At 46.1% G+C, this 26,874-nt stretch overlaps 1 protein-coding gene across 2 annotated transcripts in view; it reads left to right on the forward strand.

The window, feature by feature from the left end:
- The window catches only part of DEPTOR (DEP domain containing MTOR interacting protein), a 158,014-nt gene that overhangs the window by 74,074 nt on the left and 57,066 nt on the right, over positions 1 to 26,874 (forward strand). For both annotated transcript variants that reach the window (XM_019973881.2, XM_070802989.1), the window contains exon 4: positions 3,507 to 3,685. In XM_019973881.2, coding sequence (XP_019829440.2) covers positions 3,507 to 3,685 — 179 coding nt within the window. The remainder of the gene's footprint in view (positions 1 to 3,506; positions 3,686 to 26,874) is intronic.

A 26,874-nucleotide genomic window follows, 5' to 3' on the forward strand; every position in this document is an offset into this window, starting at 1 on the left:
TTTCTGCTTTATTGACTATGCCAAAGCCTTTGACTGTGTGGATCACAACAAACTGTGGAGAATTCTTCAAGAGATGGGCATACCAGACCACCTTACCTGCCTCCCGAGAAATCTGAATGCAGGTCAAGAAGCAACACTTAGAACTGTATGTGGAACAATGGAATGTTTCCAAATTGGGAAAGGAGTACGTCAAGGCTGTATATTGTCACCCTGCTTATTTAACTTATATGCAGAGTACATCATGTGAAATGCCAGGCTGGATGAAGCACAAGCTGGAATCAAGATTGCTGGCAGAAGTACCAGTAACTTCAGATATGCAGATGACACCACCCTTATGACAGAAAGCGAAGAAGAACTAAACAGCCTCTTGATGAAAGTGAAAGAGGAGAGTGAAAAGGTTGGCTTAAAACTCAACATTTAGAAAACTAAGATCATGGCAAGTAGATGGAGAAATAATGGAAACAGTGACAAACTTTGTTTTCTTGGGCTCCAAAATCATTGCAGATGGTGATTGCAGTCATGAAATTAAAAGACGCTTGTTCCTTGGAAGAAAAGCTATGACCAACCTAGACAACATATTAAAAAGCAGAGACATTACTTTGCCAACGAAAGTCCATCTAGTCAAGGCTATGGTTTTTCCAGTCATGTATGGATGTGAGAGCTGGCTATAAAGAAAGCTGAGTGCATGAGAATTGATGCTTTTGAACTGTGATGTTGGAGAAGACTCTTGAGAGTTCCTTGTACTGCAAGGAGATCCAGCCAGTCCATCCTAAAGAAGATCAGTCCTGGGTGTTCATTAGAAGGACTGATGCTGAAGCTGAAACTCCAATACTTTGGCCACCTGATGCGAAGAGCCAACTCATTTGAAAAGACCCTGATGCTGGGAAAGATTGAAGGTGGGAGGAGAAGGGGATGACAGAAGATGAGATGGTTGGATGGCATCATTGACTCGATGGACGTGAGTCTGAGTAGACTCTGGGAGATGGTGATGGACAGGGAGGCCTGGTGTGCTGCAGTCCGTGGGGTCACAAAGAGTTGGACTCAACATAATGACTGAACAACAGCAGAATGTTTGGACTGAAAGAAGGCCAGCCCCCTGGACGCTGGGTCAGAGGTGAGACTGTTCCACAGGGGCGGGTCAGGGTCCTGCATGCATTAGGCCGTAGAAAGGGTTTCAGTCTCTACCCTAAATCAGTGAGAAGCCATGGCATTGTATCTTCTGCAGGGTCAGGACACTATCGGATGTGAATTTTAACTTTTTTATTTTTTAATTTTTAAAACTGTTCACTCCTGTGGCTGCCTTGCATATCATTTGTGGCCTGTGGAGTTTGGTTCCTTGCCGGGGCTCAGACCCTGAGGGGACAGCGCTCACAGCCTCTGATGCTGTTAGAGTCAGCCGGAGGAGGTACTTGCGGGGCACCCTCATGCGGATGCAGGTGAAGCCTGTGCCCAGGGGGCTGTCTGCAAGTGGAGCAAAGACAGAACCCGGGAGTGAGGAGAGCTTAAGCAAGGCGGATGAGCCATGCTGTTGGGTGAGGGAGCCCTAAAGGAGTCACTCAGGTCACTACCTCAGTTCAGGCCGCGTTAGCAAAAAACGCTCTCGACTGGATGGCTTAAATAATAAACACCGTTCCTCACTGTCGGGAGCCTGGGAAGGTCAAGGCCAAAGTGCCGGCCTGCCTGGCACGCGCTGAGACACCTCATTGTGCAGTCTTCTCACCATGTCCTCACAGAGAGGAAGACGCAGCGGTCCCTTCTCGTAGAAACAGTAATCGCAGCATGGGCCTGCAGGGGAACACATTTTGCCACCCCAAAATATTTCTTTGGTATGTGGATTATTTTGAGCTAAAAACAATCAGAGCCCAGGACTCCAGAGGAAAATTTGACCTTTGACCTAAAACAATGTAGACGGAGGACTTGTTGCAGGAAAAGAGCGATCAACGCAGATAACCCGAGTCTGAGCTACGTGCGCAGACAGGGAGGCACCTAAGGAAGTCTGTTCAGACTCCGCTGTGTCCCGTTGTCTCTGCGTGCCACAGCAAACATTTGTTTACCAAACGGTGCTTTTTTGTCCTCGTCTGATTCCCTTTCTTCCTCTTTGAAGTCCTCAGCCACTACCCCCAACGCCCTCTTGTGACTTTGGTGCTGTTTAAGGTCAGGGTTTTGCCTGTTTGGGTGAGTTACTCAGTTTCCCTGTGTCTCTCCCCTGATACGTGTTACTTGACTTTTGTATAACTTTGTCCTGTTGATCCGTCTCATGGCAGTTTAATTCATAGACCAGCCAGAAGAACCTACAAGGGTATAGGAAAATTTCTTCCTAACAGAGCTCCCTACTCATGAAATAATCGCGTCCCCGAATCCCCGTCTCTAAATTGTACCACTATGTCATTAGTGTTTCAATATATATGAAATTTGGGAAGAGACAAGCATTAAGTCCATAGCAGGTAATCCAAAGATTTAGGAAAAGGAATCATGCCCCTAGGAAAGAAATATGAAACTTTTTTTTAGAAAGGATGAAATTTGGTTAGTAACTCCCTTTCAAGAAGGCTAAGTTGAATACCGAGCTTCCCAGGGAGCACAGAGGTAAAGGATTCACCAGTCATTACTGGAGACTCAGGAGATGCGGGTTCAACCCCTGGGTCAGGATGTTCCCTGGAGAAGGAAATGGAAGCCTCCCCAATATTCTTGCCTGGAAAATCCCATGGACAGAGGAGCCTGGCAGGCTACAGTCCATGGGGTCACAAAGAGTCAGACACGGCTGAGCGGCTGACCACACACACACACACACTGACTGCAGTCTGTAAAGCTCGAGTTTGGGATTGCACTTTCAGCGTTCTTACCAGTCACCTGGAAAAGATGCCCTCGTTCCCTTCGGAAGCAGCTCCTTGTCTTGACAGCTGCATTTGGGGCAGCACACGGCAGCCACGTCTGTCTGTCTGAGAGCCTCACTGGGATGCTTCATGGAGGCTTGCGATGTGGGATTTCAGTTGAGTGATTTTCCTTTTGTGTAGGTTTCTTTTTCTTTTTTAAATTGAACTGTAGTTGATTTACAATATTATATTAGTTTTAGGTATACACCATAGTGATTCCAAATTTTCATAGATTATTCTCTGCTGGGGCTTCCCTGGTGGCTCAGCCAGTAAAGAATCCACCTGCAATGCAGAAGACGCAGATTCAGTCCCTGGGTCAGGAAGATCCTCTGGAGAAGTAAAGGGCACCCCACTCCAGTGTTCTCGCCTGGAGAATCCCATGGACTGAGGAGCCTGGCGGGCTACAGTCCGTGGGGTCACAAAGAGTAGGACACGACTGAGCGACTTCACTTCACTTTCATACTGTATTAAAGTTGTTATGAAATATTGGCCATATTCCCCTCGCAGGACCACATCTCCCTGTAGCTTGTTCATTTCACACGTGGTAGTCTGTGCCTCTTACGCCCTCCTCCCATCTCTCCCCTCTCCCCACTGGTGCGTGCAGGCTGCCTTATTTCCTTTCCTCTCCTCCGCCAGGTTGATGAGCCCTGAGAACACGCTCCTGCAGCCCCGGGAGGAGGAGGGAGTCAAGTACGAGCGCACCTTCATGGCGTCCGAGTTCCTGGACTGGCTGGTGCAGGAGGGGGAGGCCACGGCGCGGGAGGAGGCGGAGCAGCTCTGCCAGCGGCTGCTGGAGCACGGCATCATACAGCACGGTGAGCCCGCCCTCCCTGAGCCCCGACCCGTGCTCCGCATCAGACGCGCGTTCTCTCTCACGGCTCTCAGAGCAGCTGGGCGTCTGCCTGCGCTCAGCCTAGCTGCCTCTAAGCTGGGGGTCAAGTTCACGTTTCATGCCTTCTCATTCTGGGACTCAGACCAAAGGAGCGTCCGCTCTCTGGAATATATTGTGGGTTTGTTTTTTTTTTTTTAATATATTGTTTTGATGGATGAGGCCAGAAGCTCCAGCAGGCAGGCAGATTCTTGCAGTGTCTCCAAAAATTTCTGCTTGGGTGAAATTGAACGTCACAGGTTCACATCCTACTGGCTACAGCTGGTCATTTGGTCAAGTCTGGATGGGAAGTAGATGGCCCTCACAAAGTTAGTCGAAATGGAAGAATGAAGATTTGCTGAACCGTGGTTCAAGCTGCCACGCTGAAGAAGCACCCAAAAGGCCTTCATCAAGTTTCCCTTTTTTAAGGGCTGAATCATAATAATGCAATATATTCGTAGCATATTATTGAAGAATCATATTAGTTACCTATTGTGGTGTAAGGAGTTCTCTAAAACTTAATGCTATAAAATAATAGTGTTTATTATCTGGTACAGTTTCTGTGGGTGGGCGGTCTGGAGAGGCATAGCAGGTGGTTTGGCTTGGTGGTCTCTTACCAAGAGTTAGAGTCGAGACGTTGTCCAGGGTGACAGTCATCAGAAGCCCTGACGGTCCAGAGGGTCTCCTTCACAGTGGCTCGCTTGGATGTCCACCAAGTCAATGCTGGCTGTTGGCAGGAAGCGTCTGTCCATTGCTCTGTAGACTTCTTCATAAAACTGCTTGAGAATTCTCATGACGTGGCAACCAGGCCTCTTCCAAAGGGCGTGATCCAAGAGAATGTGAGACGGAAGCCACGATGGCTTTAGCAGAGCTTGGAGTCACACGGTCATTTCTTCACCACTCTATTGGTTGGCAGGTCAGTCCCCTTCGGTATGAGAGAGGACGTGTAAGGGTGTGACTGCCGGAAGCGGGGATCACTGAGCCCCCTCAGTTCTTATGAGGCTGGCCCCACGGGAACACAGGCTCTGGAATCCCAGCGCCACCTGTTACCAGCTGCTTGCCTTCTCCCATCTGTAAAATGGGCATACTTGCATGAGGTGCTTGTGGAGTAAACGGGCAGATGTAAAGTGCTTGGTTCAGTGCTCTGCTCTTAGTAAATGCTCAACCAGTTCATTTCCTTTGTGGAACATTTTCATTTATTTGTTCATTTGTCTGGCTGTGTCGGTCTTAGTTTCGGCCTGTGGGATCCTTCGTTGCGGTGCACGGACTTGCTAGTTGTGGCCCCAGGCTCCGGAGCATGTGGGCTTCACTGCTCTGCGGCTGTGGGAGCTTCGTCCCCTGATGGAACCTGTGTCCCCTGCGCTGCAAGGTGATCCTTCACCCTTGGACCACCGACCACCAGGGAGGTCCCTCAATCAATTTATTGACACAGCTGCATGACTGTAGGCTTGGAACAGCGAATAAAGGGCTGGAGCTAGATAAGCATTTCGGCCTAGGTGTCAGTAGGAAAGGTGATACCTGTATCATTCTTGCTATAAACTCCCCTCCCCACACTTCTGCACAGGCCTAGAATTTCTGTCCCAGGGTTAGGGAGAAAACAGTGAAATTATAGAGATGAAAGAAACTTTTGAAATTATTTGGAGCAGTGTTTTACAAACTGCAGATTGTAACCCTTTAGTGGGTTTAAAAGAGCTTCCCTGATGGCTCAGTTGGTAAAGAATCTGCCTGCAATGCAGGAGACCTGAGTTCAATCCCTGGGTTGGGAAGATCCCCCGGAGAAGGGAAAGGCTGCCCACTCCAGTATTGTGGCCTGGAGAATTCCATGGCCTGTATAATTCATGGGGTCAAAAACAGTTGGACATGACTGAATGACTTTTGCTTCAGTGGGTTTAAATATTTAAATTAAAATATTAAGAAAAATTTTAGCACAGGGAACTGTATTTAATATCCTCCGATAAACCTTAATGGAAAAGAATATGAAAAAGAATGTGTGTATAACTAAGTCACTTTATAGCAGAAATTAATGGACCATTGTAAATCAACCGTACTTGAATAAAATTTTTTTAAAAAGGAACCACTAAAAACAAAATTTTCTTTTCAATAGACTAGATTGGACTCTGGTCCATGGATCCTCAGGGTCATCTGGGAATGCGGCAGAAACGCAGAATCTCTGTCCCTACCCAAGTCCCACTGAATCAGCTCTACATTTTAGCATAATCTCGAGTGATTCAAGTGCGCTTTAAAGGCTGAGATGCAGTGGATTGGATTTCACTAGAATACATCATTTCAGAGCACATTTTATACAGTAATGTCAAGGGTTGCTTGGCAAAACGTTTATTCCAGTTAGAAATACACTGTATAAATAAACATATGGCCGTGGTCATGTGTGCAGTGATTGGGAACAGAAAAGCTGTTACTGTGCATTGGGTTCAAATACTTTGGAAACCACTGATCTGGAAGCATTAGTTTGAAAGGCACTCAAGCCTCTCAGTGAGTTTGGGGTGTTTTCTCCTTTCTCATGTTGCCACAATCGCACTCACAACAGTTTATGGATGGTCTAATGTGTCTACGACTGGGCTGTTGATTGAGGTTTGAAAGGTGAATAGAATTGTAAAATGCCATGTGGTCCCTGGCCTTAAGCAGCTTATAGTCTTGTAGGGATTAGAAAATGGATATAGAAGCAGTTAGAGAGCAATCGAAGATGTACGATATATTTTATTTGTTTATTTAATTTATATCATGTGCCAGATACTTTTCTAGTGATTTTGCACATTAACTTTTTGAAACCTCTTAAACTTTTGGAGGCAGATATATATATATAATTTTTTTTTCGTGTCAAATGGCATGTGGGATCTTAGTTCCCCTACCAGGGATTGAACCTGTGCCCCCTAAAAGTCTCTTAGTCATGTCCGACTCTTTGCGACTCCATGGAATTCTCCAGGCCAGAATACTGGAGTGGGTAGCCTTTCCCTTCTGCAGGGGATCTGCCCAACCCGGGGAAGTCCTGAGGCAGATATTTTATAAAGTTGGCCCAGAAGTTCTCTGGGGTCTCCTCATTGCGTCGTGTGGACAAGCCCAAAGGCGCGTCTTGGCCAGCCCAGTAGCTGCTGTTCTTGCTTGTGCTTGGCCGTGTCCACTCCGTGCAACCCCGTGGACTGGGGCCCGCCAGGCTCCTCTGTCCATGGGATTCTCCAGGCAAGAACACTGGGGTGGGTTGCCATTTCCTCCTCCAGGGGATCTTCCCAACCCAGGGATCAAACCCATGTCTCCTGTGTCTCCTTGCGTTGCAGGCGGGTTCTTCACCACCGAACCACCTGGGAAGCCATGTTGCTGCTAAATGTATCTTATTACAGTAAGAACAACTAACGTGAGATCAACCCTCTTAACACATTTTTAAGTGAACAAATTAGTATCATTAACCGTCGGGCAGGTAGTTTTATTATCTCCATTTAACAAATAAGGAAGCCAAAGCATCAGTAGGTTATTTTTCTGAGGCCACTTGGGTAGTAACGTCCAAGTGGGTATTATGGCTAGTATGCGTGAACTCAGAATTGATTGGAGTGACTGGGACCTTCCATTGGTAAAAAATCCCCTTTGGGTTGGAGTTAGTACTGTCATTTTTGCTCCAGACAGAAAACTTGGTGATAGCAAGTTCTAGAGAAAACCAGCTTTCTATGCTACCCTTTGCTGACTGACGCTATACCCCTCGACTTCAGAGAGAAGACAGAGGATGCCACAGATTGTTTCCAAACGATTTCCAAAGAGTCAGTAATTACACCTCAATTATAGTGTAATTCTGTAATGCTGTAAATGTGAATGCTGCAGTGTTGTGACATAAAGGATAAAATAGGGTATTATTGATTTGTTTTCCATGGTTTTAGTAGGATTGAATATCTCTATATAGAGCAGTCAGAGTTTCCAAGGGAGTGCCCATTTCTCAGCCCAGCAATTCATTTCTAGATCACAGATTCTAACTTTAAATTATGAAAATTTGACAACCACATATGTGTATGTTAGAGTTAATGATATACCAGTGAGTGTTTTAAGCAAAGCTCTGAATTGTTCAGCTAATAATTAGTTTCACTGGTTAAACATTAAAGAAAGTCAACCTTTAGGCTTTGAGCAAAAGATTTCTGGATAAAAGTGGTTCCCTAGCTTAAAACCAGTACGCGTAAAAATCAGGCCCACTTATGAAATCCTGACCAGCCTGATTTATGAATGGTGCTCTATAATCAAGATAGGATTTGTTAGCTGAGTAATTAACTTGCATGCAAATGTATATGAATGTGTGTATATATAAATATTCCTGCATGTTCACATGTACGTAAGTATACACCTGTATGAATGTTGATTAGTATGTACATATTTATCTAGCTTTTTCATTTATTGAGGTTTACCACGTACCAGGCACTGGACTAACCACTTTATAAATTTTAATGTATAAATACATTGTGTATTTAATATTTACATGCTTCACATATGTGGCATATATTGTATATATAATCTCATTAAACCCTCGCAGCAGTTCTATTATATTGGTATTACTATTATTATTATAGTCTTACAGTGAAGAAATCTAGAATTCAAAGCTTTAAGATATTTTTCCAAGGTTGCATAGCTAACCAATAGCTACTAATCGTTGTGCCTTAGAAAGGAGTTTCCCTTGGTCCAGGATGTATGGATTGAAGTCGGGAGGAGGAGGGGACGACAGAGGATGAGATGGCTGGATGGCATCACCAACTCGATGGACGTGAGTCTGAGTGAACTCCGGGAGTTGGTAATGGACAGGGAGGCCTGGCGTGCTGCAGTCCATGGGGTTGCAAAGAGTCGGACACGACGGAGTGACTGAACACCGACCTGAACATATGGGATTGGGTGTGGCTGGCTGATACTGTGGAATGAACTCGGTCTTTGGAGAGAGCAGACAGCATTTATATCCAACTCCTTCGCTTACTGTGTGACCCTGTCCACATCTCAGCCCTTCCATTCCGCAGGTTGTGAAGTTTATGAAACTGGAGTCACGTTATATACCTTTGAGAGTGTTGGTTGGTTGGTTGGCTGGAGTTTTGGGTTTGTTTTTTGAAATCCTAGGACTACCCACATGTACTAGAAAGACCCCACATACGACAGGACTTCCGGCTCAGATTTTTTATGGTGAGATGACGCAGAGAAGGCTCAGCAAGGGGAGAAGACGTCCTGGGTGTTGTCTGCAGAAATCTAGGGGCAGCGTCCTCGGCTCTGCCTCCCGCCTCCAGCGGGGATGTGCAGTAGCAGGCGCAGAGCGTCTCTGCCCAGGGAAGCCCGCTTGAAACTCAGAAGGCAAGGTTTTCTCGGTGGCTGCTCACAGGGGCATAGACCTTACCTGCCTGGGCAGCCTCCTGCCGGCCTTCCAGACGCTCAGCAGGGAAGCGCGTGTTCTCCATTAGTCACAGTGTGCAAACAACCTAGTCAGGCTGGTACAGCGGAATTCAGTGCCCCAGGTAAGCAAAGTGCCTTATCAGATGGTCACTTACGGAACTTTCCAAAAGTCCAGTTCCCAGAAGCCAGGGTGGACCAGCCCCACAAACAGGCCTTTCTGTCTCAGGGCTGCTACGGTAACTCTCTCCTGCACAGAGCTGCTGGGAGAATTAAACGATAGTGGTGGCCAAAAGCTTTTAGCAGAGGCTACCTGTTATGCCTCTCAATTGCAAGCTATTGTGCTCGATCTGATCATTTCTAAATAACTGTTAAAATGTACGGAGTCCCTCCTATATGCCAGACACTGTTCCACTCACTGTCTTCATTTACTCATCTACCCCTTTAAATAATTCTATGAGTTAGTTATCATCATAATTCTCATTTTTAAAATAAGGTTAAGTAACTTGCTGAAAACAAGAGCTAGGAAAATGATGGACTCAAGATTCAGATCAAAGTAATCTAGATGGCTGTTAATCACTAAAGAAGATTGGGTGCTAATTATAAGATTCACTAGAGGAGGAAAAAAATTCTCAACTTTTATTGCATCAGCTCACACAGCCTGTCAGATATTGCAACTGTAATCATTGTTAGCTCATAAAATAGTTATGATTACACGATTCCCTTTTTCACACAATGACCAAGCACCTTGAGATTTTTGTGTGACCTTTGCAAATGTGATGAATACATTTTTTACTCCCATAAATACCTCCCTCAACTGCTTGAGCTGCTCTCCAGCTATCTTGTCCTTGCGTGGAGGACGGTAGACAGCAGTCACATGGGTAAATGGCTCACAGCTGCAGCCGCTGACCCTGGATAATCAGGCTACCGAGACTGTGCCCAGGCGTATAATTTCCTCTTTTAAAGACTTAGTCAGAGCACTTTAACAATTTCAACACTTTATCAAGCCCCTTTCTTGGTCTTTGTCTGAAAAATACATTGATATAACATTGTGCAACATGCAAAGCAGTTCTCCATGCGTTATACTTTTAATCCTCCCAGCAGCTTGAGGGTAGTTTTGGTGATCCCATTCCCCAGTGGAAACCAGTAACTGAGACATTGTCCCTGGGAGCCGTGAAGAAAGAACTTGGGGTTTTCTGCAAAGGAAGCTAGCTGCCAGGTCCAGACAGGAATTAACCCCATCTTCTCAGTGATTAAGAACACTGATGAGTTCAGCCCAGCCTAGAATATTCTAGCCAAAAGAAAAGAGAGAGGGAGGGAAGGAAGTGTCAAAGATGGAAGAAAGAGGGGGAAGGAAAAGGGTGCTGATGACTGAGGAGGCTGAAGACAAGACAGCAACTTGCCCAAGGCCATGTGATGTTACAGGAAAAAAAGCCATTCTGACGCTTGTTTAAGTTGTAAGGAGGGTTTTATTTGAGACTGTTGCAATAGGAGCATTGCAGCGGGGGGAGGGAGACGGCTCCCGTCCAAGGACAGCAAGAGCAAGTGGGGATTTACAGCCTTGGAGCAGGGCAGGGGCACGAGCAGATGGAATATTATATGGGAGGCGCCAATGGTCGACGCCAGGGACTTGGACATCAAAGATGGAGGAGGATAAACTCAAAATAACAGGAGTGATCAGGTATCACTGTTTGGGGGATGGCAGGATTCTTTGCTAAGGCTGGGCTAGGTCGGTCAAATGCCCCCCTCTTGATCCTGGGCGATCAGGACCCTTTGACTGACAGACTCACCACGTAGGGGAGGGCATTCTTCCACAAAAAGAAAAAAAAGTTGTTTTGGAAGTTCTGTAACCGTAGGGATAGGAGCCCAGGTCGAGGGCTGGTTGAAAGGAGGGCGCGGAGGAGCGGACCGGAGCCCGGACACGCAGAGTGCCTTCGCCAGCGGCCCCGTCCTCGCCTGCCTGCCTTTCCTCTTCTTGCCACGACTCTCCTGCTCACGTTCTCTTACTTTCGCTTTGGGTAACTCCTTGCCACCAACAGAGAGAAGGTTTTTCCATTACGGTTGGTACCCAGCATCTTCGTCTTTCTTTCCTCTTAGCTAGAATGCAGGAGCTCTGAGGTCAGAGGATCTGTTTTCTTGTCTCTGAATCCCCCTGCATGGCTTGGCATTTATATATTAGCTACTCAGTAAAACACGCATTGAATGAATACAGTAGTGCCCACGTTTTTGAGGATGTGCTAGGCACAGTGTTGGGTGCTCATACCAGGTAGAGTTCCTTGAATACTGTAAGCAGGCTCAGTCCTTATCTGCTTCAGATACATGGCAGAGCTCGCTGATGGTCCAAACCCTGAAAAGCCAGGCCGCCTGGAGAAGCAGAGCCGATCTTGGGGTCCGGTGGCCAGGAGCCGGCGATGCAGGGAGCCCCACAGCGGGGGGCCAGCTGTTTTCTGCCTCTGCCCTCCCTCTGGAGGCTGTTTGTGGAGGACAGCTCTGACTGGCTGAGACTGGTCACGGGCCCACATCTGCACCCGGCGTGGGCAGGGCCCTCTGACTGACAACCGTGCCAGCTGGTGGTGGGACGTTATTCCACCAAAAAACCAGAAGTTATTTTGGAAGTTCTGTTACCACTAGGAAGTGAGTGCTGGGCAGCTGGAAGCAGCAGGCAGGCCGACCTTCACTGCTGTTAGTTCATTTAATCCTCCCCCAAATCAGTTCACTGGCTCTTACCATCCTTGTGGCTTTCGATGACAATGTTGAGTCATTTGCAATGAGTATAATCATTCTTAACTCCTAAATATTAAGCTCTGAATAGAAGAAAATAAAGATTGAGTAGAATATTTTCTCAATCTTTCAATAATTAATACTTCATCACTACTTCAATATAAAGCGTTATCTTTATCAGTGGCCATTATTTACTATTAAAACTTTTTCCTTTCTCAATTTACACTTTCTGGGCACTTTCCTGCTGTGTCCCCTCTGTTAGGCTGTGGCTCTGGTTTACTTTTTATCAGAGCTGAATCTAAGGCAGAAGGAAAGTTGGCAGGCCAGCATGCTGTTGCAGTGCCAGCGTAAGGGGGCAAGGTTCCTTGGTAAAGTCACAAGCCAGTCCTTGGGCACACAGCATGGTGTTGGTGTTGTTGAAGGACAACAGGGCTGTAGCTGCACTAAGCCTTGACTTTTGGAGAGAATGAAGGAGGTGAGCGATGCCTTGCCTCAGGTAGCCTTCCAGAAGAAGGGCATTATGCGCAAAGAGCAGAGGTCTCCCGCGAGCAGTGTCGCGACCGCACACGTCTCACTCCGTGGTGGACGTCTGTCTGGCTTTTCTCATGTGTCCAGAAACTGACCCTCTACGTACAGACTGTGTTTGGCTCTGAAGCCCGGGCCCCTGCTGACTCTCTGGTCCTGACGCCTCGTGGGCCAGTGGCCGCTACAGGGATGTGGGCCTCAGTTTCCCCAAACGCGCCTTTTTACAGCAGCACACTTCTCTGTGCAGGTGAAGTTTATGGAGGCATGCAGTCTCCTAGGAAGTGCTGAGCCTGTGTGCTCTCAGGGCTTTATATAATGTAAGGACTGAGCTGGATTCCTGTGGTCATTTTTGGAGGGACGTGGGGCTGGGTACCAAGTTTATTAAAGGAGCAGCTTAGCGGGGTCTTGGTGGAATGGGTGGCTCAGACGGCTGATGCTGCTCTCTCCTTCCCTCTCCTCCTGGGCGAGAGGCAGCGAGCGGTCAGTCCTGGTTACTGATGGACGTGAGCTTGACCGCAGCCCTCAAGGGAGGGGCTGGGGGTGGGGCAGAAAGTCGAGGTCCTCACTAAGGAGCAGACCGCCCGTGTTCTCTGGCCCGCCACAGAGGCCTTGCTGGCTCTGACCCTACCTCAGTCTCCAGAAAGCTCCTCTCTCAGCGAGAGGCTGGAGAGTCAGGGCAGCTGTGCTCCCGGGGACCCAGGCTCTCCCTGGACATTCCCCTGAAGATCCCTGCAGCCGCTTCTCTTTGCCACACGGCGGCATCTCATGGTTCTTCCCTCGGAGGTCCCCCACCCGCCGCGTGAGGCTCTAGATTCTCAGCTGCTCGCTTTAACTCAGTTTTCTTAGCTGATACACCCGTCTCAGATTGCGTCTGGGTTGTCTTCTGTTCTGGCCTGCAGTTCTTTGGAAATGGTCCCTCTTTCTATCTGCCTCCCCTTCTCCCTTCTTCCACCAGGAATGGAAAAACAGACTCCAGTCTGTTGATGCCATGGAGTGATTACTAGGTATAAAAGTGACTCTATATTAAACTACAATGAAGTGTCAACTCCCGCCGGTCAGAATGGCCGTCAGGAGAAAGTCTACAAACAATAAATGCTGGGAGGGCTGTGGAGAAAAGGGAGCCTCCTGCACTGGTGGTGGGATGTGGATTCGTGCAGCCACGGTGGAAAGACTAAAGCTGGGCAGTGCCTTGGTGGCCTAGAGGTTACGATGCTGCGCTCTCACTGCTACAGCTCAGGTTCAGTCCCGCAAGACGCAGAGCTGCCAAAACAAGAGAAAAGACTTAGCGTATGGTCCAGCGATCCCAGTCCTGAGCAGAAATCCAGAAAAGATGAGAACTCTCATTTGAAGAGGTGCAAGTGCACAGATGTCCATAACAGCACTGTTTATAACAGCCGAGACCTGGAAGCAACCTAAGTGCCTATTAGCAGATACGTAGATAAAGACGATGTGGCCTGTGTATAATGTAATATTACTCAGCCACAAAAAAGATTGAAATATTGCCACTTAGAGCAAGATGGCTGGGCCCAGAGATGACCATACTAGGTGAGGTAAGTCAAAGACCGATATCAGTGTATCACTTATATGTATAATCCAAAAAATGGTACAAGTGAAATTATTTACAAAACAGAATAGATCACAGATATAGGAAACAGACTTGGGGTTTCCAAAAGCAGAAGAGGTGGGGGCGGGATAAATTGGCAGTACGGGATTAATAGATGCCTGCACTGTAGGTAAAATGGAGAAGGAATGGCAGCCCACTGCAGTACTCGTCCCCGGGAAATCCCGAGGGCAGGGGCCGGGCAGGCTACAGCCCATGCGAAGAGTCAGACCTGACTACATGCATGCATGTGTAAAATAGATAAACTATTAAAGTTTCCTGTATAGCACACGAAACCATGTTCACTATCTTCATAATAACCTGTAATGGAAAAGAATCTGAAAAAAATATGAGTCCCTGAATCACTTTGCTGTATACCTGAAACTAACACATTATAAATCAACTATATAATTCAATTACAAAGAAAAACTGGCCATATGTAAACTCTGATCATTGTGACTATGAGCATATTAAGTTAAAATTTAAGAAGGGTTACACACACACAGGCACACACATCCTTATTACAGTTGGGAAAATATGTTTATTAGATTCATAACCAATTTTAGTCTAATTTAGAGAATGATTTTTTGTAAAAATGTCCGTATGTTGTTTTAACATTGACATAACATTTTGAAGTCTTTGGCATCTTGTCTGGCTTTGTTCTGAAAAGCTCCCCTTCACTTTCTTTCTTCTCTGTCCCAGGAGCAACGTTTGACACAAGGAGCCCACTTCCTCTTCCGTCCTCCCCCCAAGGAAACCCTGCATGTCGGGGTCTCTATTCTCCCGTTTTACTGGAGCCGCTGCCTCAGCTGGCGCCCGGGTTTCAGTCCAGTTAGAAACCACCAAAGCCACCAGGCCTGGGAGCAGGGCTGAGTGTGTCGCTTTTGGCTGCTGGCAAAACCACTCCCGTCACTGAAGCCCTTTCCATGGTTGCTGAGCACATAGCCTCAAGCAGGGATTCCTGTCGAGTGGGAACAAAATGTACTTCCTCATCAAAGGGATAAAGCAGGGCTGGGGCAGGCAGTGCGAGGGGGAGAACCTCACCAGACTGCAGTAACAGCAGCTCTTGACCACTGACCGTCGGAGCTCAGGATAAGAGTTATCCTCCAGGACAGACGGCTCTCCACGTGCCACACATGAGGGATGAGCTCCCCTGTTGGTTAGCTGATCTGTGCTGTGAGACACCGGCCTCTAGACTGGATTACCACAAACGCAGTCCGTGTTTGTGATGTAAACTTTTCAGATCGCCTCAGTGAAAAAAAGGTAGAAACAGGTAAAATTTCCCTTAATAATGTATCTTAACACATAATCTCCAGAATGTTATTTCAAAATACAATCAGTATGAAAAATAGCAATCAGCTGTCTTACCTTCTTTTTTATAAATACTTGATCTTCAAAGTCCAGGGTATTTTGTGTGTACAGCTCATCTCAATTCAGAGTCACCACATTTCAAGTGCTTGTCAGCCATTCTGGAGAACACAGATCTAAACCTTTTTAAAAAAAAAATTTTTTTAATTTATTTATTTCTGGCTGTGCTGGGTCTCTGAAGCTTTGTGGGCTTTTCTCTTGCTGGGGTTAGCAGAAGCGTTAGTGCTGTGCTTAGTCACTCAGTCATGTCCCACTCTTTCTGACCCATGGACTGTAGCCTACCAGGCTCCTCTGTCCATGGGATTCTCCAGCCAAGAACACCAGAGTGGGTTGCCCTCCTCCAGGGGATCTTCCTGACCCAGGGAGTGAGCCTAGGTCTCCCGCACTGCCGGCGGGTTCTTTACCGTCTGAGTCACCAGAGAAGCCCCGGCTTTAGAGCCTAGGCTTAATGGCTGTGTAGGGTCTTAGTCACTTTTCAGCACATGAAGTCTTCCCAGATCAAGGTTCAAACCTGTGTCTCCTGCATTGGCAGGCAATTCTTGATCGCTAACCTGCCAGGGAAGCCCTGTAGACCTTTTTGAAATCATCACAAGGGTCGGTGGTGACTTAGTGAGTGTGTATTTCATTTTTCAGACCCTTAGCTCAGAGAACTTTGTTCCTCAGTGGTTGAAATGCCTGAAAATTTGTGTTGAGGAAGCACCTTGGTGTCTCTACTTTGCCGTGCCAGTTTGGACACCCAAATGAACCAGGGTGCCAGCCACACAGGTTCTGGAACGGAAATCACAGTTCTGTATTTAGCACGGTGGTTTCATAGTCGTGTTTTCTTTCTCCTCTGATATTTTAATATTTCCTTTGATTAAATATTTCCACAGGTCAGAAATTGTTGACTGCAATCGTTTGGACTGTGTCTGATCTCGGTAGGTCTCTTTTGGCTCAGAACAGGCTTATCCAGGATACGACCCGAGATTCAGGAGCATTTTCTTAAATTCTCGGTCTTTTGTTGTGGGATTCTGTGGGCTTTTGTTGACAGCAGAACAATATTATTTATTCATGCATGGGCATCATTTGCAATCCTGTCTTCAAGAGAGTTATGGCTTCCCATATGTGTCTTAATGGCACTTGCTTTGGGTTAAAGAAGTTACTGTAACTTCTTTTCCACAGATGGAAACAGTGAGACCCAGGGACTGTCCGTAAGCCGCTGTGTCACTAGGGAATCAGAGCCGAGTAGGAAGGCGTATCTTTTGCCTGTAAGACTTGCTGTCTAATCGCCCTTAGCTCCTGAGTCCAGCATAGTTTGTTATAGGTGTGGGCTGTAGATAAACAGAAAGTGTTGGTTTTTTAAGCCTTTGATTTCAGTCTCCAGACCTGAGTTTGGAATAATAACAGAACTGTGTTTTACTACAAACAGGAGAAAATGTGGCAGTGCCTGCTTGAACAGAACCAGGCAGGGTCGGGGGCGGGGGGCGGGGGGGTCCTTTTTGTTTGTGGAGAGCTGCCTTTCCCGGAGATTCTTACCTGCATCACAAGGGCTGGGCCTCTGTCACATGGCCCCCTTTCCTGGAAGGCGGCCAGTGGATCCTGCTGCTGTGGCCGGCACTCCCGCCCTGTGCAAACGATGAAGCAGGAAGAAAGGGAGATTGGATTTGGACAGGCAGCCAGCCTTGTCAGCTGCAAGGACAAACGTCTTTTTCATTAAGTAACTAAGTGACCTTCCCTCTGCAACATGGACTTCCAAAGAACAGGGTGCTTCCTGCGTCCACACAGGGAGTTCCTGGAAGCTCTAAGTGAGATTTAAGGCAGGTGGGTGTCCTGATGTTAAGGTCTTCGCTGTTTTGACCAGTGTACCACGCTTGTTAACGTCAAGGGGCACTGGGTGAAGAGTGCAGGAGAGCTGTCTGTGCTGTCCTTACAGCCTTTTCTGCATAAAACTGAAGTTATTCCAGTACATAAAGTTTATTGGTTGAAAAAAAGTAGGTGAAATTATTCCTATATTTTCTATCTTCCATTTTTTTTAAGAAAAAGTGAGTACAAATATAAATAATATAGAACATATATGAATAGGATGCTAAATTTCTAATTTTAAAATGAAATAGATATGAAACAAGCAACAAATATTACTGGGAACTATCGCACATGGAGCCAGTCAACATCTTGTAATAACCTATAATGGAAAAATCTGAGAAATAATATACGTGTATATGTATTACTGAATCACCTTGTGTGCCTGAAACGCTGTAAGTCGACTATCCTTCAGTAAAATGTATATATGAAGGAAAAAGAGAAAATATATGGAGACAGGTTTTTTTGGGGGGTTTTTTAGCTACTAAGTCTCACCACTGACACCCTCCTTTTCTGAACATCTGTTTCCTCCTCCTTCAAAGGTCCTAGTCTCTCCAGTCTCGAAAGGAACACCTCATAAATTATTATACAGGTTATGTAACAGGTTATACGGTAGCCTTCCCCGGCGTGGTAAGGCGATATCATCTGGGAATAGTTCTGGTGGGCTTCCGCAGAGGCTGGTTCCGGGGTAGTATCTGTTGTAACACCTCCAGCATCACACTGGATGTCCTTCTCCATGGCGTTGGCCATGCTGAGTTTGTTTGGTGTCGGTAGGATGCCTCCTGTTCCCCCAGACGCACACGTAGGTGGAGCCCGAAAGAGGTCACACTGGGGAAGGTGTCCTTGGGGCCCCGACCCCCGTGGGCATCACTGGGAGGTCGGCACGTGGCTGACCGAACAGCTCTGGGGGCTGGAGACGCTAATGAGCCGTTTACCTACGCTGTTTCACTGCTCCCGCAACTCGTCTCTATGGATGAATAAAGCTGAAGTTCAGGGAAATTAAAGTCACTTAGTAGAGAGTGAAGCCAGCGTTCGACCCGGAGCCATCTGTAGGAAGAAGCGTGTTTACCAGCCTCCCCGCTTGGCTCTTTTAATAAGCAGCTGCACGGTCATCAGCGTTTTACCCTGGCGAAGCATTTCGTAGGAAGCACTTCAGCCAAATTGTCCTCTGTTACCTGGCGACAGGAGAAAGGAGGGGGAAGCAGGCTGTGCTCCTGTGTTTGTGAGCACGTCTTGCGCTCAGCTGGCATTATCATGGGGTGGGGGACAGTCCAGTGAGGAGAATGAGGGATGGGGTCCTTAGACTTGGGGTTTCCTTCTCGGATCTTCTGGTTAATGACTGTGGGACCTTGGGCAGGCTGACCTTGTGTAATCTCATCTGTAAACTGTGAGTAACTGTGATAGCTCTCGCTGCTGCCCTGAGAACTGAATGAGGTAATCATGCCATGTGCTCAGCACAGGGCCTGGCACAGTGTGCCACTTTGTAAATGTTGCCTGATGGCTAGTCTTCTCATCAATATATCCTCACCATCAGATGCCTTGATGGGCAGAGATTAATAGGTTTAATGGCCTCATCCATTGCTGGTTTTAAACAATATCTTATATGTACTCTATGATGAATATATACTTTAAAAAATAAATCGACACTAAAGGCCCTTGGATTTATGTCAATAGTTGCAAAAGATCTAGAATAGACTTGCGGATATCTTTCATTGAATTCTGTATGTGAAGTATTCCATTTGCCAAAGTAAATTTGTCTTCAGACCTCTCTGCACTTGTGATACGAATTAGTCTCTGAAAAACAACCTCATCTTTGAAAAACATGTGCTTTGTTCTGAATTTTATCACTAGCAGTACAAGGTTCTGGTCTTTGGAAGGTACCCAGCTGTTATTTAAAGGAGCACAGAGAAGAACAAAGTGTAACTTGACCTTCCGTCTGCTGATCACCTTCACTTGTCTGGCAGAGCAGCAGCAGAGACCCGTGCAGCCACAGCGTGATGTTTTCATTTGCTTCTTCCTGCTGTCTTACTAAAGACGCTTCCATCCTTGTTTCCTCTTTTCCATCTCCTGTCCTCCCTTCCGTCAATTAAATGAGTGTAATTGGGTTCTAACTTGGTGTATGTGAAGTGTTTTGTTTTAGTAATGTCAGTTCATAGAACTTTATGCCCTAAAATCAATTTCCTGCTTTCATATCCCCTTCTAAATGTTGTCAGGACTCAGGAAGTAATTATTTTAGTTCTCTGATTCACTGTTGTTATTGCCTCTTGAAGAGTTTTGTATCCCAGGCACCTAACCGTCCGTGTGTGGTGTAAAACCCTTGAACACAATTGCTTAACCTTCTTGAATCAAGGACTGTGCTGCTTTGAAAAGCAGAGCTTTCAACTCCTGCGTCCCTTTAGGATGGTTTGAGGTGGGTTGTTATGGCTTTAAGTGTAGTCTAGATTTTCTTTAATGAACAGATTTCATCTTCTGTTGTAATTAACACTCAACTCATATTTTCCAACAGACACATGATTTAAACAGCATAATATTCCTATTTGTTAGTCTTGACAGGTTTTTTTTTTTTTTTTAATGTACAGCATACTGCTGCTGCTGCTAAGTCGCTTCAGTTGTGTCCGACTCTGTGCGACCCCATAGACGGCAGCCCACCAGGCTCCCCCGTCCCTGGGATTCTCCAGGCAAGAACACTGGAGTGGGTTGCCATTTCCTTCTCCAATGCATGAAAGTGAAAAGTGAAAGTGAAGTCGCTCAGTCATGTCCGACTCTTCATGACCCCATGGACTGTAGCCCACCAGGCTCCTCCGTCCATGGGATTTTCCAGGCAAGAGTACTGGAGTGGGGTGCCATTGCCTTCTCCATACTGAGTGACATGAAATGCTCGGACTCTGTAGGACTGTGATCCAGCAGGAGCAGATTCATCCCAGGACTTGGGAGATAACTGAAAGCTTTTGTTGGAAGAGAAGACGCAGCATCTTCATAGGCAGAATTGATTTGCCTTCTAGAAACACTAAATCTACGGACTAGATCTACCACGTGTTACTCCTTGGTGCTCTTAAATGTTACATGTTTATGTCATGTAAACGTGTTATGTCACGTTACATGCCGGTGCTCTTAAACAATGCCTGTGAGTGCTAAGTGGTGGTTCCAGAAGGAAGTACAGGGTTCTGTAGGCTCAGAACAAGGCAGCAGGAGGCGTGGAGCCAGAGGTAAGGTGGCGTAACATCCCTGATGCCCAGAAAGACCCTCCACCCACGACTGCGCAGCCCGGAGGTGGCAGCCGCGCCCGCCTCTGCTGCTGTGGCGCGTCCTTACAAACAAGTGTATTTATTTGTGTCTGTGCTGGGCCTTCGCTGCTGTGTGGCCTTTGCTCTGGCTGTGCTGGACGGCTTTTCATCGGCTCTGGGGTGCGTGGGCTTCGGTGGCTGTGCCCCCTGGGCTCTAAAGCACTGGCTCAGTAGTTGGGGCACACAGGCTTAGTTGCCCTGAGGCGTGTGGGATCTTCCCAGACCAGAGATCAAACCCGTGTCTCCTGCACTGGCAGGCAGATTCTTTACCACTGACCACCAGGGGAGCCCCGCCACGTCCTGATGGTAAGGGTGTTGATCACAGCGTGAGGGTCTTCTGTCTGGAAGGTGACCTTGAGGGCCCTGTGGTTTGACGCTCCTTGCACTTACAGTCCTGGCCCTCAGCCTCATCCCTTGCTGGCCTTTGCTCTTTGCCGTTATAATAGTCAGCGTCCTTATTCCCCTGTCTGTGTAAGCACCTCCCACCGCTGTGGGCTGTAACACAAGGCCAGTGGGATCTTAGTTTCCCTAGCAGGCATCGAACCTGTGCCTCCTGCCGTGGGAGTAACCACTAAGCAGGGACCCTAACCACTAAGCAGGGACCCTAAGCAGGGTGGTGCTGCTCCAGTCGCTCAGTCGTGTCCGACTCTTGCGACCCCCTGGACTGCAGCCTGCCAGGCTCCTCTGTCCATGGGATTTCCCAGGCAAGAGTGCTGGAGTGGGTTGCCATTTCCTTCTGCAGGGGCTCTTCTGGATCCAGGGATTGAGCCCAGGTCTCCTGCACTGCAGGGAGATCTGCAAGCAGATTCTTTACCGACTGAGCTACAAGGGAAGCCTTACTACTGGGCCACCAGGCAATTCCCAAGGCTTCTTGACTCTTCTGAATTCTAAAACTTGTTAAAATTCCTGATGAGGTGCTATCTAGGGCACAGCTGATATCCCACTCTCTTTCCCTCTCCCCTCCTTAACCCCACCTTCTTACTTTCTTACCACACTGCTGGATTCAGTGTGAGTTGCTATTCCATGACGTCTGTTGTGTTACGTCATCTGTAAGCAAATATTTCAAGGCTGGATGAAAGTAAGTGATCTCCCTCCCTCCAACTAGATAAGTGGCCTAAAACATCTTTTATACTCAATGGAACTTATGGGGCTTAAGATGAGAAGTTTCTAGATTCATCCCTAGAATATATGTATGAGTGGAAGAGAAGCCAATTCTCCTTCCTTCAGATAATCAGCTTTTACAATTTTCTTCCTTTGATAAAATCATCCTAATAGTTTCTAATAGAAAAAATGTAGCCATATTATCCTCCATAGGCATGACTCTGAACTATGTCAGTTTATGCTTTTGGTAGGTATACTGCATGATATCCCCCTCGTGCTTTCTGAAAGATGAAAGCATACAGTGGGCAGGGACCTGTTTTCTTTTACCGAATGTCAGTGTTGTTAGTTGGGCGCTTCTGAAGCCTGCGCTGCCCTGAATGATAGACTGTCGTGTATTTATGTTGCTTTGGCTTTTGGCTGTTTCTCCTTTTCCTCCTGTTTTATGTCTCACTTGAACCTAAGCTGAGTCAGGCCCCTAGAGAATTTGACTAGTACAAAAGGGAATGCTTGGACAGTCCCAGAAAGTATAAACTGGATGAATTAGAAATCGTCAGTTTTCAGTCATAGCTGGGATGAAAGCGTGCCTTCACAGTAGGTTCTAAGAGTGCAGCGTGAACCTTGTCTCTTATCCCCTCTTCCTGATCAGACGGTAATCTTCTCCAGGAGCGATTCAGTCAGCTAGTCCTCAATTACTAGATGTTAATTTTAGGTCCAAATTTTTGTAGTTGCAAACAATGGTGATGTGTACATCTTCAGTTCAGTTCACTTCAGTCGCTCAGTCGTGTCCGACTCTTTGCAACCCCATGAATCGCAGCACGCCAGGCCTCCCTGTCCATCACCAACTCCCAGAGTTCACTCAGACTCATGTCCATCGAGTTGGTGATGCCATCCAGCCATCTCATCCTCTGTCATCCCCTCCTCCTCCTGCCTCCAATCCCTCCCAGCATCAGGGGCTTTTCCAATGACTCAACTCTTCGCATGAGTTTCAGCTTTAGCATCAGTCCTTCCAATGAACACCCAGGACCTGTCTCCTTTAGAATGGACTGGTTGGCTCTCCTTGCAGTCCAAGGAACTCTCAAGAGTCTTCTCCAACACCACAGTTCAAAAGCATCAATTCTTCAGCGCCCAGCTTTCTTCACAGTCCAACTTTCACATCCATACATGACCACTGGAAAAACCATAGCCTTGACTAGACGGACTTTTGTTAGCAAAGTAATGTCTCTGCTTTTGAATATGCTATCTAGGTTGGTCATAACTTTCCTTCCAAGGAGTAAGTGTCTTTTAATTTCATGGCTTCAGTCACCATCTGCAGTGATTTTGGAGCCCAAAAAATAAAGTCTGACACTGTTTCCACTGTTTCCCCATCTATTTGCCATGAAGTGATGGGACCAGATGCCATGATCTTCGTTTTCTGAATGTTGAGCTTTAAGCCAACTTTTTCACTCTCCTCTTTCACTTTCATCAAGAGGCTTTTTAGTTCCTCTTCACTTTCTGCCATAAGGGTGGTGTCATCTGCATATCTGAGGTTACTGATATTTCTCCCGGCAATCTTGATTCCAGCTTGTGCTTCTTCCAGCCCAGCATTTCTCATGATGTACTCTGCATATAAGTTAAATAAGCAGGGTGACAGTATACAGCCTTGACGTACTCCTTTTCCTATTTGGAACCAGTCTGTTGTTCCATGTCCAGTTCTAACTTTTGCTTCCTGACCTGCATAGAGGTTTCTCAAGAGGCAGGTCAGGTGGTCTGGTATTCCCATCTCTTAAAGAATTTTCCACAGTTTATTGTGATCCACACAGGCAAAGGCTTTGGCATAGTCAATAAAGCAGAAATAGATGTTTTTCTGGAACTCTCTTGCTTTTTCGATGATCCAGCGGATGTTGGCAATTTGATCTCTGGTTCCTCTGCCTTTTCTAAAACCAGCTTGAACATCAGGAAGTTCATGGTTCACATATTGCTGAAGCCTGGCTTGGAGAATTTTGAGTATGACTTTACTAGCGTGTGAGATGAGTGCAATTGTGCAGTAGTTGAGCATTCTTTGGCATTGCCCTTCTTTGGGATTGGAATGAAAACTGACCTTTTCCAGTCCTGTGGCCACTGCTGAGTTTTCCACATTTGCTGGCATATATGTATTCTCAAGGAGCAAAGGACAAAATTTGTTAAATTATATATGTACAACATTGAGCATAATGAAAAGATCTTGTGTGGATAGGAGATTGGAGATTGGGATTGCAAAAATGAAAAAGTGGAATGACCTCAAGATTAGAGATACCGATCATGGTTCTCCTTGATTTCCTTTCCTTGTCTTTAATAGCTTTTTCCTTAGGAGTTTCCTTTTTTGTTGTTGTTGTTTGTTTGTTTGTGTTTAATGAAGAGCAATTTGCATATGTAGCGAATGAAATTTGCATTTTATATGGAGATTGTCCCATTAGTATAGAAAAGAATCAATTCATTCCTCTCTGTGGAATATAAAGTATATGTCATTTAGCCACTTTTATTTCTTGAGACTCTACATATGTAATTTGTGTGTGTGTGTAGTCAGTCACTCAGTCGTGTCCAACTCTTTCTGACCCCATGGACTACAGCCTGCCAGGCTCCTCTGTCCATGGAATTTTCCAGGCAAGAATACTGGGGGGGTTGCCATTTCCTCCTTCAGGGGATCTTCCGAACCCAGGGATTGAACCTGAGTCTCTTGAGTTTCCTACACTGGCAGGCAGATTCCTTACCGCCCGGGAAGCCCACATATGAAGTTGTGCCTATACAAAAGAAATCCTCAGCTTTCTTAACCTAATTCCTTCTTAAAACTTCCTTTGTCTAAACTCACTCCTTTATGTCTTACTTTTGTTTGACTTCTGAGATTTAAATATCTTCCGGGGGATATTTGCCAAACTGGATATCTGGTTAAGATTTCATATTTCTTATGACTGAAAAGTGACAGAGCTGCTCGTGGGAGCTGAACACAGCGCTCTTTGAAAGCAGGGCAGGACAGACAGACGGAGCGGGTTCTGTGCAGGAACTCTCGTGAGCAGCCACGGAAGTGGCTCCAGGAGCCTGAGCAGAAGAGCACTGAAGACGATCCTCAGATACCAGACTTCTTACAGAAGCTGTCCTCTTTCTTCTTCACAGCAGAACTATGCAGGAAACTTGAGGTTTAAATTTGGTAAGTTGCCCAAATCACTCAGCTCAGAAAGGAGGCAGGACTGGGAGCACAGCCGAATTCTTCTGACCCTTGAGCCGTCGCTTTTCATCACGTAAGACTGTTTTCTGAAAGTTATAAGAGAGTCTTCAGAAAAGTTCTGGCTTGACTGTTTTGCTCTTAGATGAAGCGATGTCTGTTTTGGAAGACTTTGGTATTGATGAGCTTGAAAGGATGATCAGATGAAGATGTCGTGGTCCAGTCAGCATGCTAAGGGGAGATGGATGGGCGGGTGTGGGACCCTCCCTTGGCGCTCATTGGTTGAAGATGTGAGTGACGTCACGAGTGACTGACAGATGCTATAATATGGTTGCTTGCACTCAGCTTTTGTAACGACGATTATCTTTGCTATACCTAGGATTGCACTCACAAGCAAAGCAAATGTACAAAACTGAGCGTTTGTGTATTTAAACTTTTAATGAGAGGGAAAAATTAAAGAGCACTTTTGAAAGCCAAAGACTTGATTGGAAACAATGCAAGGGACACATGCAATTGTTATGTCCCTGTTCTGAGAGGATTTTGTCTCCATCTGTGCCAGCCACACAGCTGAAGGATGAACACGTGGAGAACTTCGTTTCACAGCGTGTGGCTGCTCCTAAGGCCCTAAACACCAAATCAGTCCTTGAAAATGGAAGTGGGGCATTGAATGTAGTGCCACATAAAGTTGAATTCCTGTAAGTCAAATGACAATGTATCATCAGCAAATGATGGTCACACTAAAAACAACAACATGCTAAGTCACTCAGTCGTGTCCAACTCTTTGCCACCCTATGGACCGTGGTCTTCCAGGCTCCTCTGTCCATGGGATTCTCCAGGCAAGAACACTGGAGTGGGTTGCCGTTTCCTTCTCCAGGGGACCTTCCCGACACAGGGATCAAACCAGCATCTCTTATGTCTCCTGCATTAGGCACGTGGGTTCTTTACCACTACTGGTTGTAAAACAACAAACGTGCAATTTATTGACTTCTTTCAATCTTGGCATTGTGTTTAACATGGATAGTCCACTGTCTTATACAGTCCTGGTTTGCCCTGATTCGGTCGTGTTTAAACATGTAGATTACTGGAGGGACTATGTGATGACAAAGGGCTGTTTAAACTTACTCCCTGTATCTTATCTTAGGTGATACGCTTACCCTTTTAGATATAGGTGGTAATACAACCCGGCAGGTAGAGGATGGGAGTGAATTAATCCTTGGCTCAGTAGGTAAAGCCTGCAGATAACTTCAAATTTTCATTTCAATTAAAAATATTTCTTTTTTTTAAATTTTATTTTTAAACTTTACAATATTGTATTAGTTTTGCCCAACATCGAAATGAATCCACCACAGGTATACCCGTGCTCCCCATCCTGAACCCTCCTCCCTGCCCCCTCCCCATATCTGTCATGGAATTGGTTTAGATTTAGAATGCTATTCTGGACTTATTTATACCAAAGCCAGTGTTTTGTGTCACTCACTGTACAAAGACAAAATAGGTCTTAATAAGGGTATGTACAGGTTGTAATTTAAGATACTGTTGCCAAAGTCACATTCCGGATTTTAAAAATCACAGTAAACTCAGAAAAGGTTGCCAGAAAAAAATAAGTTATCTATAAAATTAGTATTATAGTATTACTGTATTATAGTATTATTGAATGTAGTGATGTAATACATTTATATAAAAATTTGACTATCATGGGAGCCACCATTTATAGATATCATATCAAAATGTAATTGACTTATCTTTTGGTCTAGGATGTATTTATAATCTCCTGAATACATTATTTACGGAGAATATGCAGTACCATCTCTGAATTAGATGTGTTTGCCTTCATGGCCAACATCATTCATTTACCTGAAGTGAAGTTTTTTGTGGTCATTGTGTAGTTGCTAAATCATGTCTGACTCTTTGACTCTTTATGAGCCCATGGACTGCAGCCCGCCAGGCTCCTCTGTCCTCCACTATCTCCTGGAGTTTGCTCAAATTCATGTCCATTGGGTCAGTGATGCATATAAACATCTCATCCTCTGCCACCCCCTTCTCATTTTGCCCTCAATGTTTCCCAGCTTCAGGGTCTTTTCAGATTTTCGCATCAGGTGGCCAAAGTATTAGAGCTTCAGCTTCAGCATCAGTCCTTCCAATGAATATGCAGGACTGATTCCCTTTGG

This window comes from Bos indicus, chromosome 14 (genome assembly GCF_029378745.1).
Source record: "Bos indicus isolate NIAB-ARS_2022 breed Sahiwal x Tharparkar chromosome 14, NIAB-ARS_B.indTharparkar_mat_pri_1.0, whole genome shotgun sequence".
NCBI classification, from domain to species: domain Eukaryota; kingdom Metazoa; phylum Chordata; class Mammalia; order Artiodactyla; family Bovidae; genus Bos; species Bos indicus.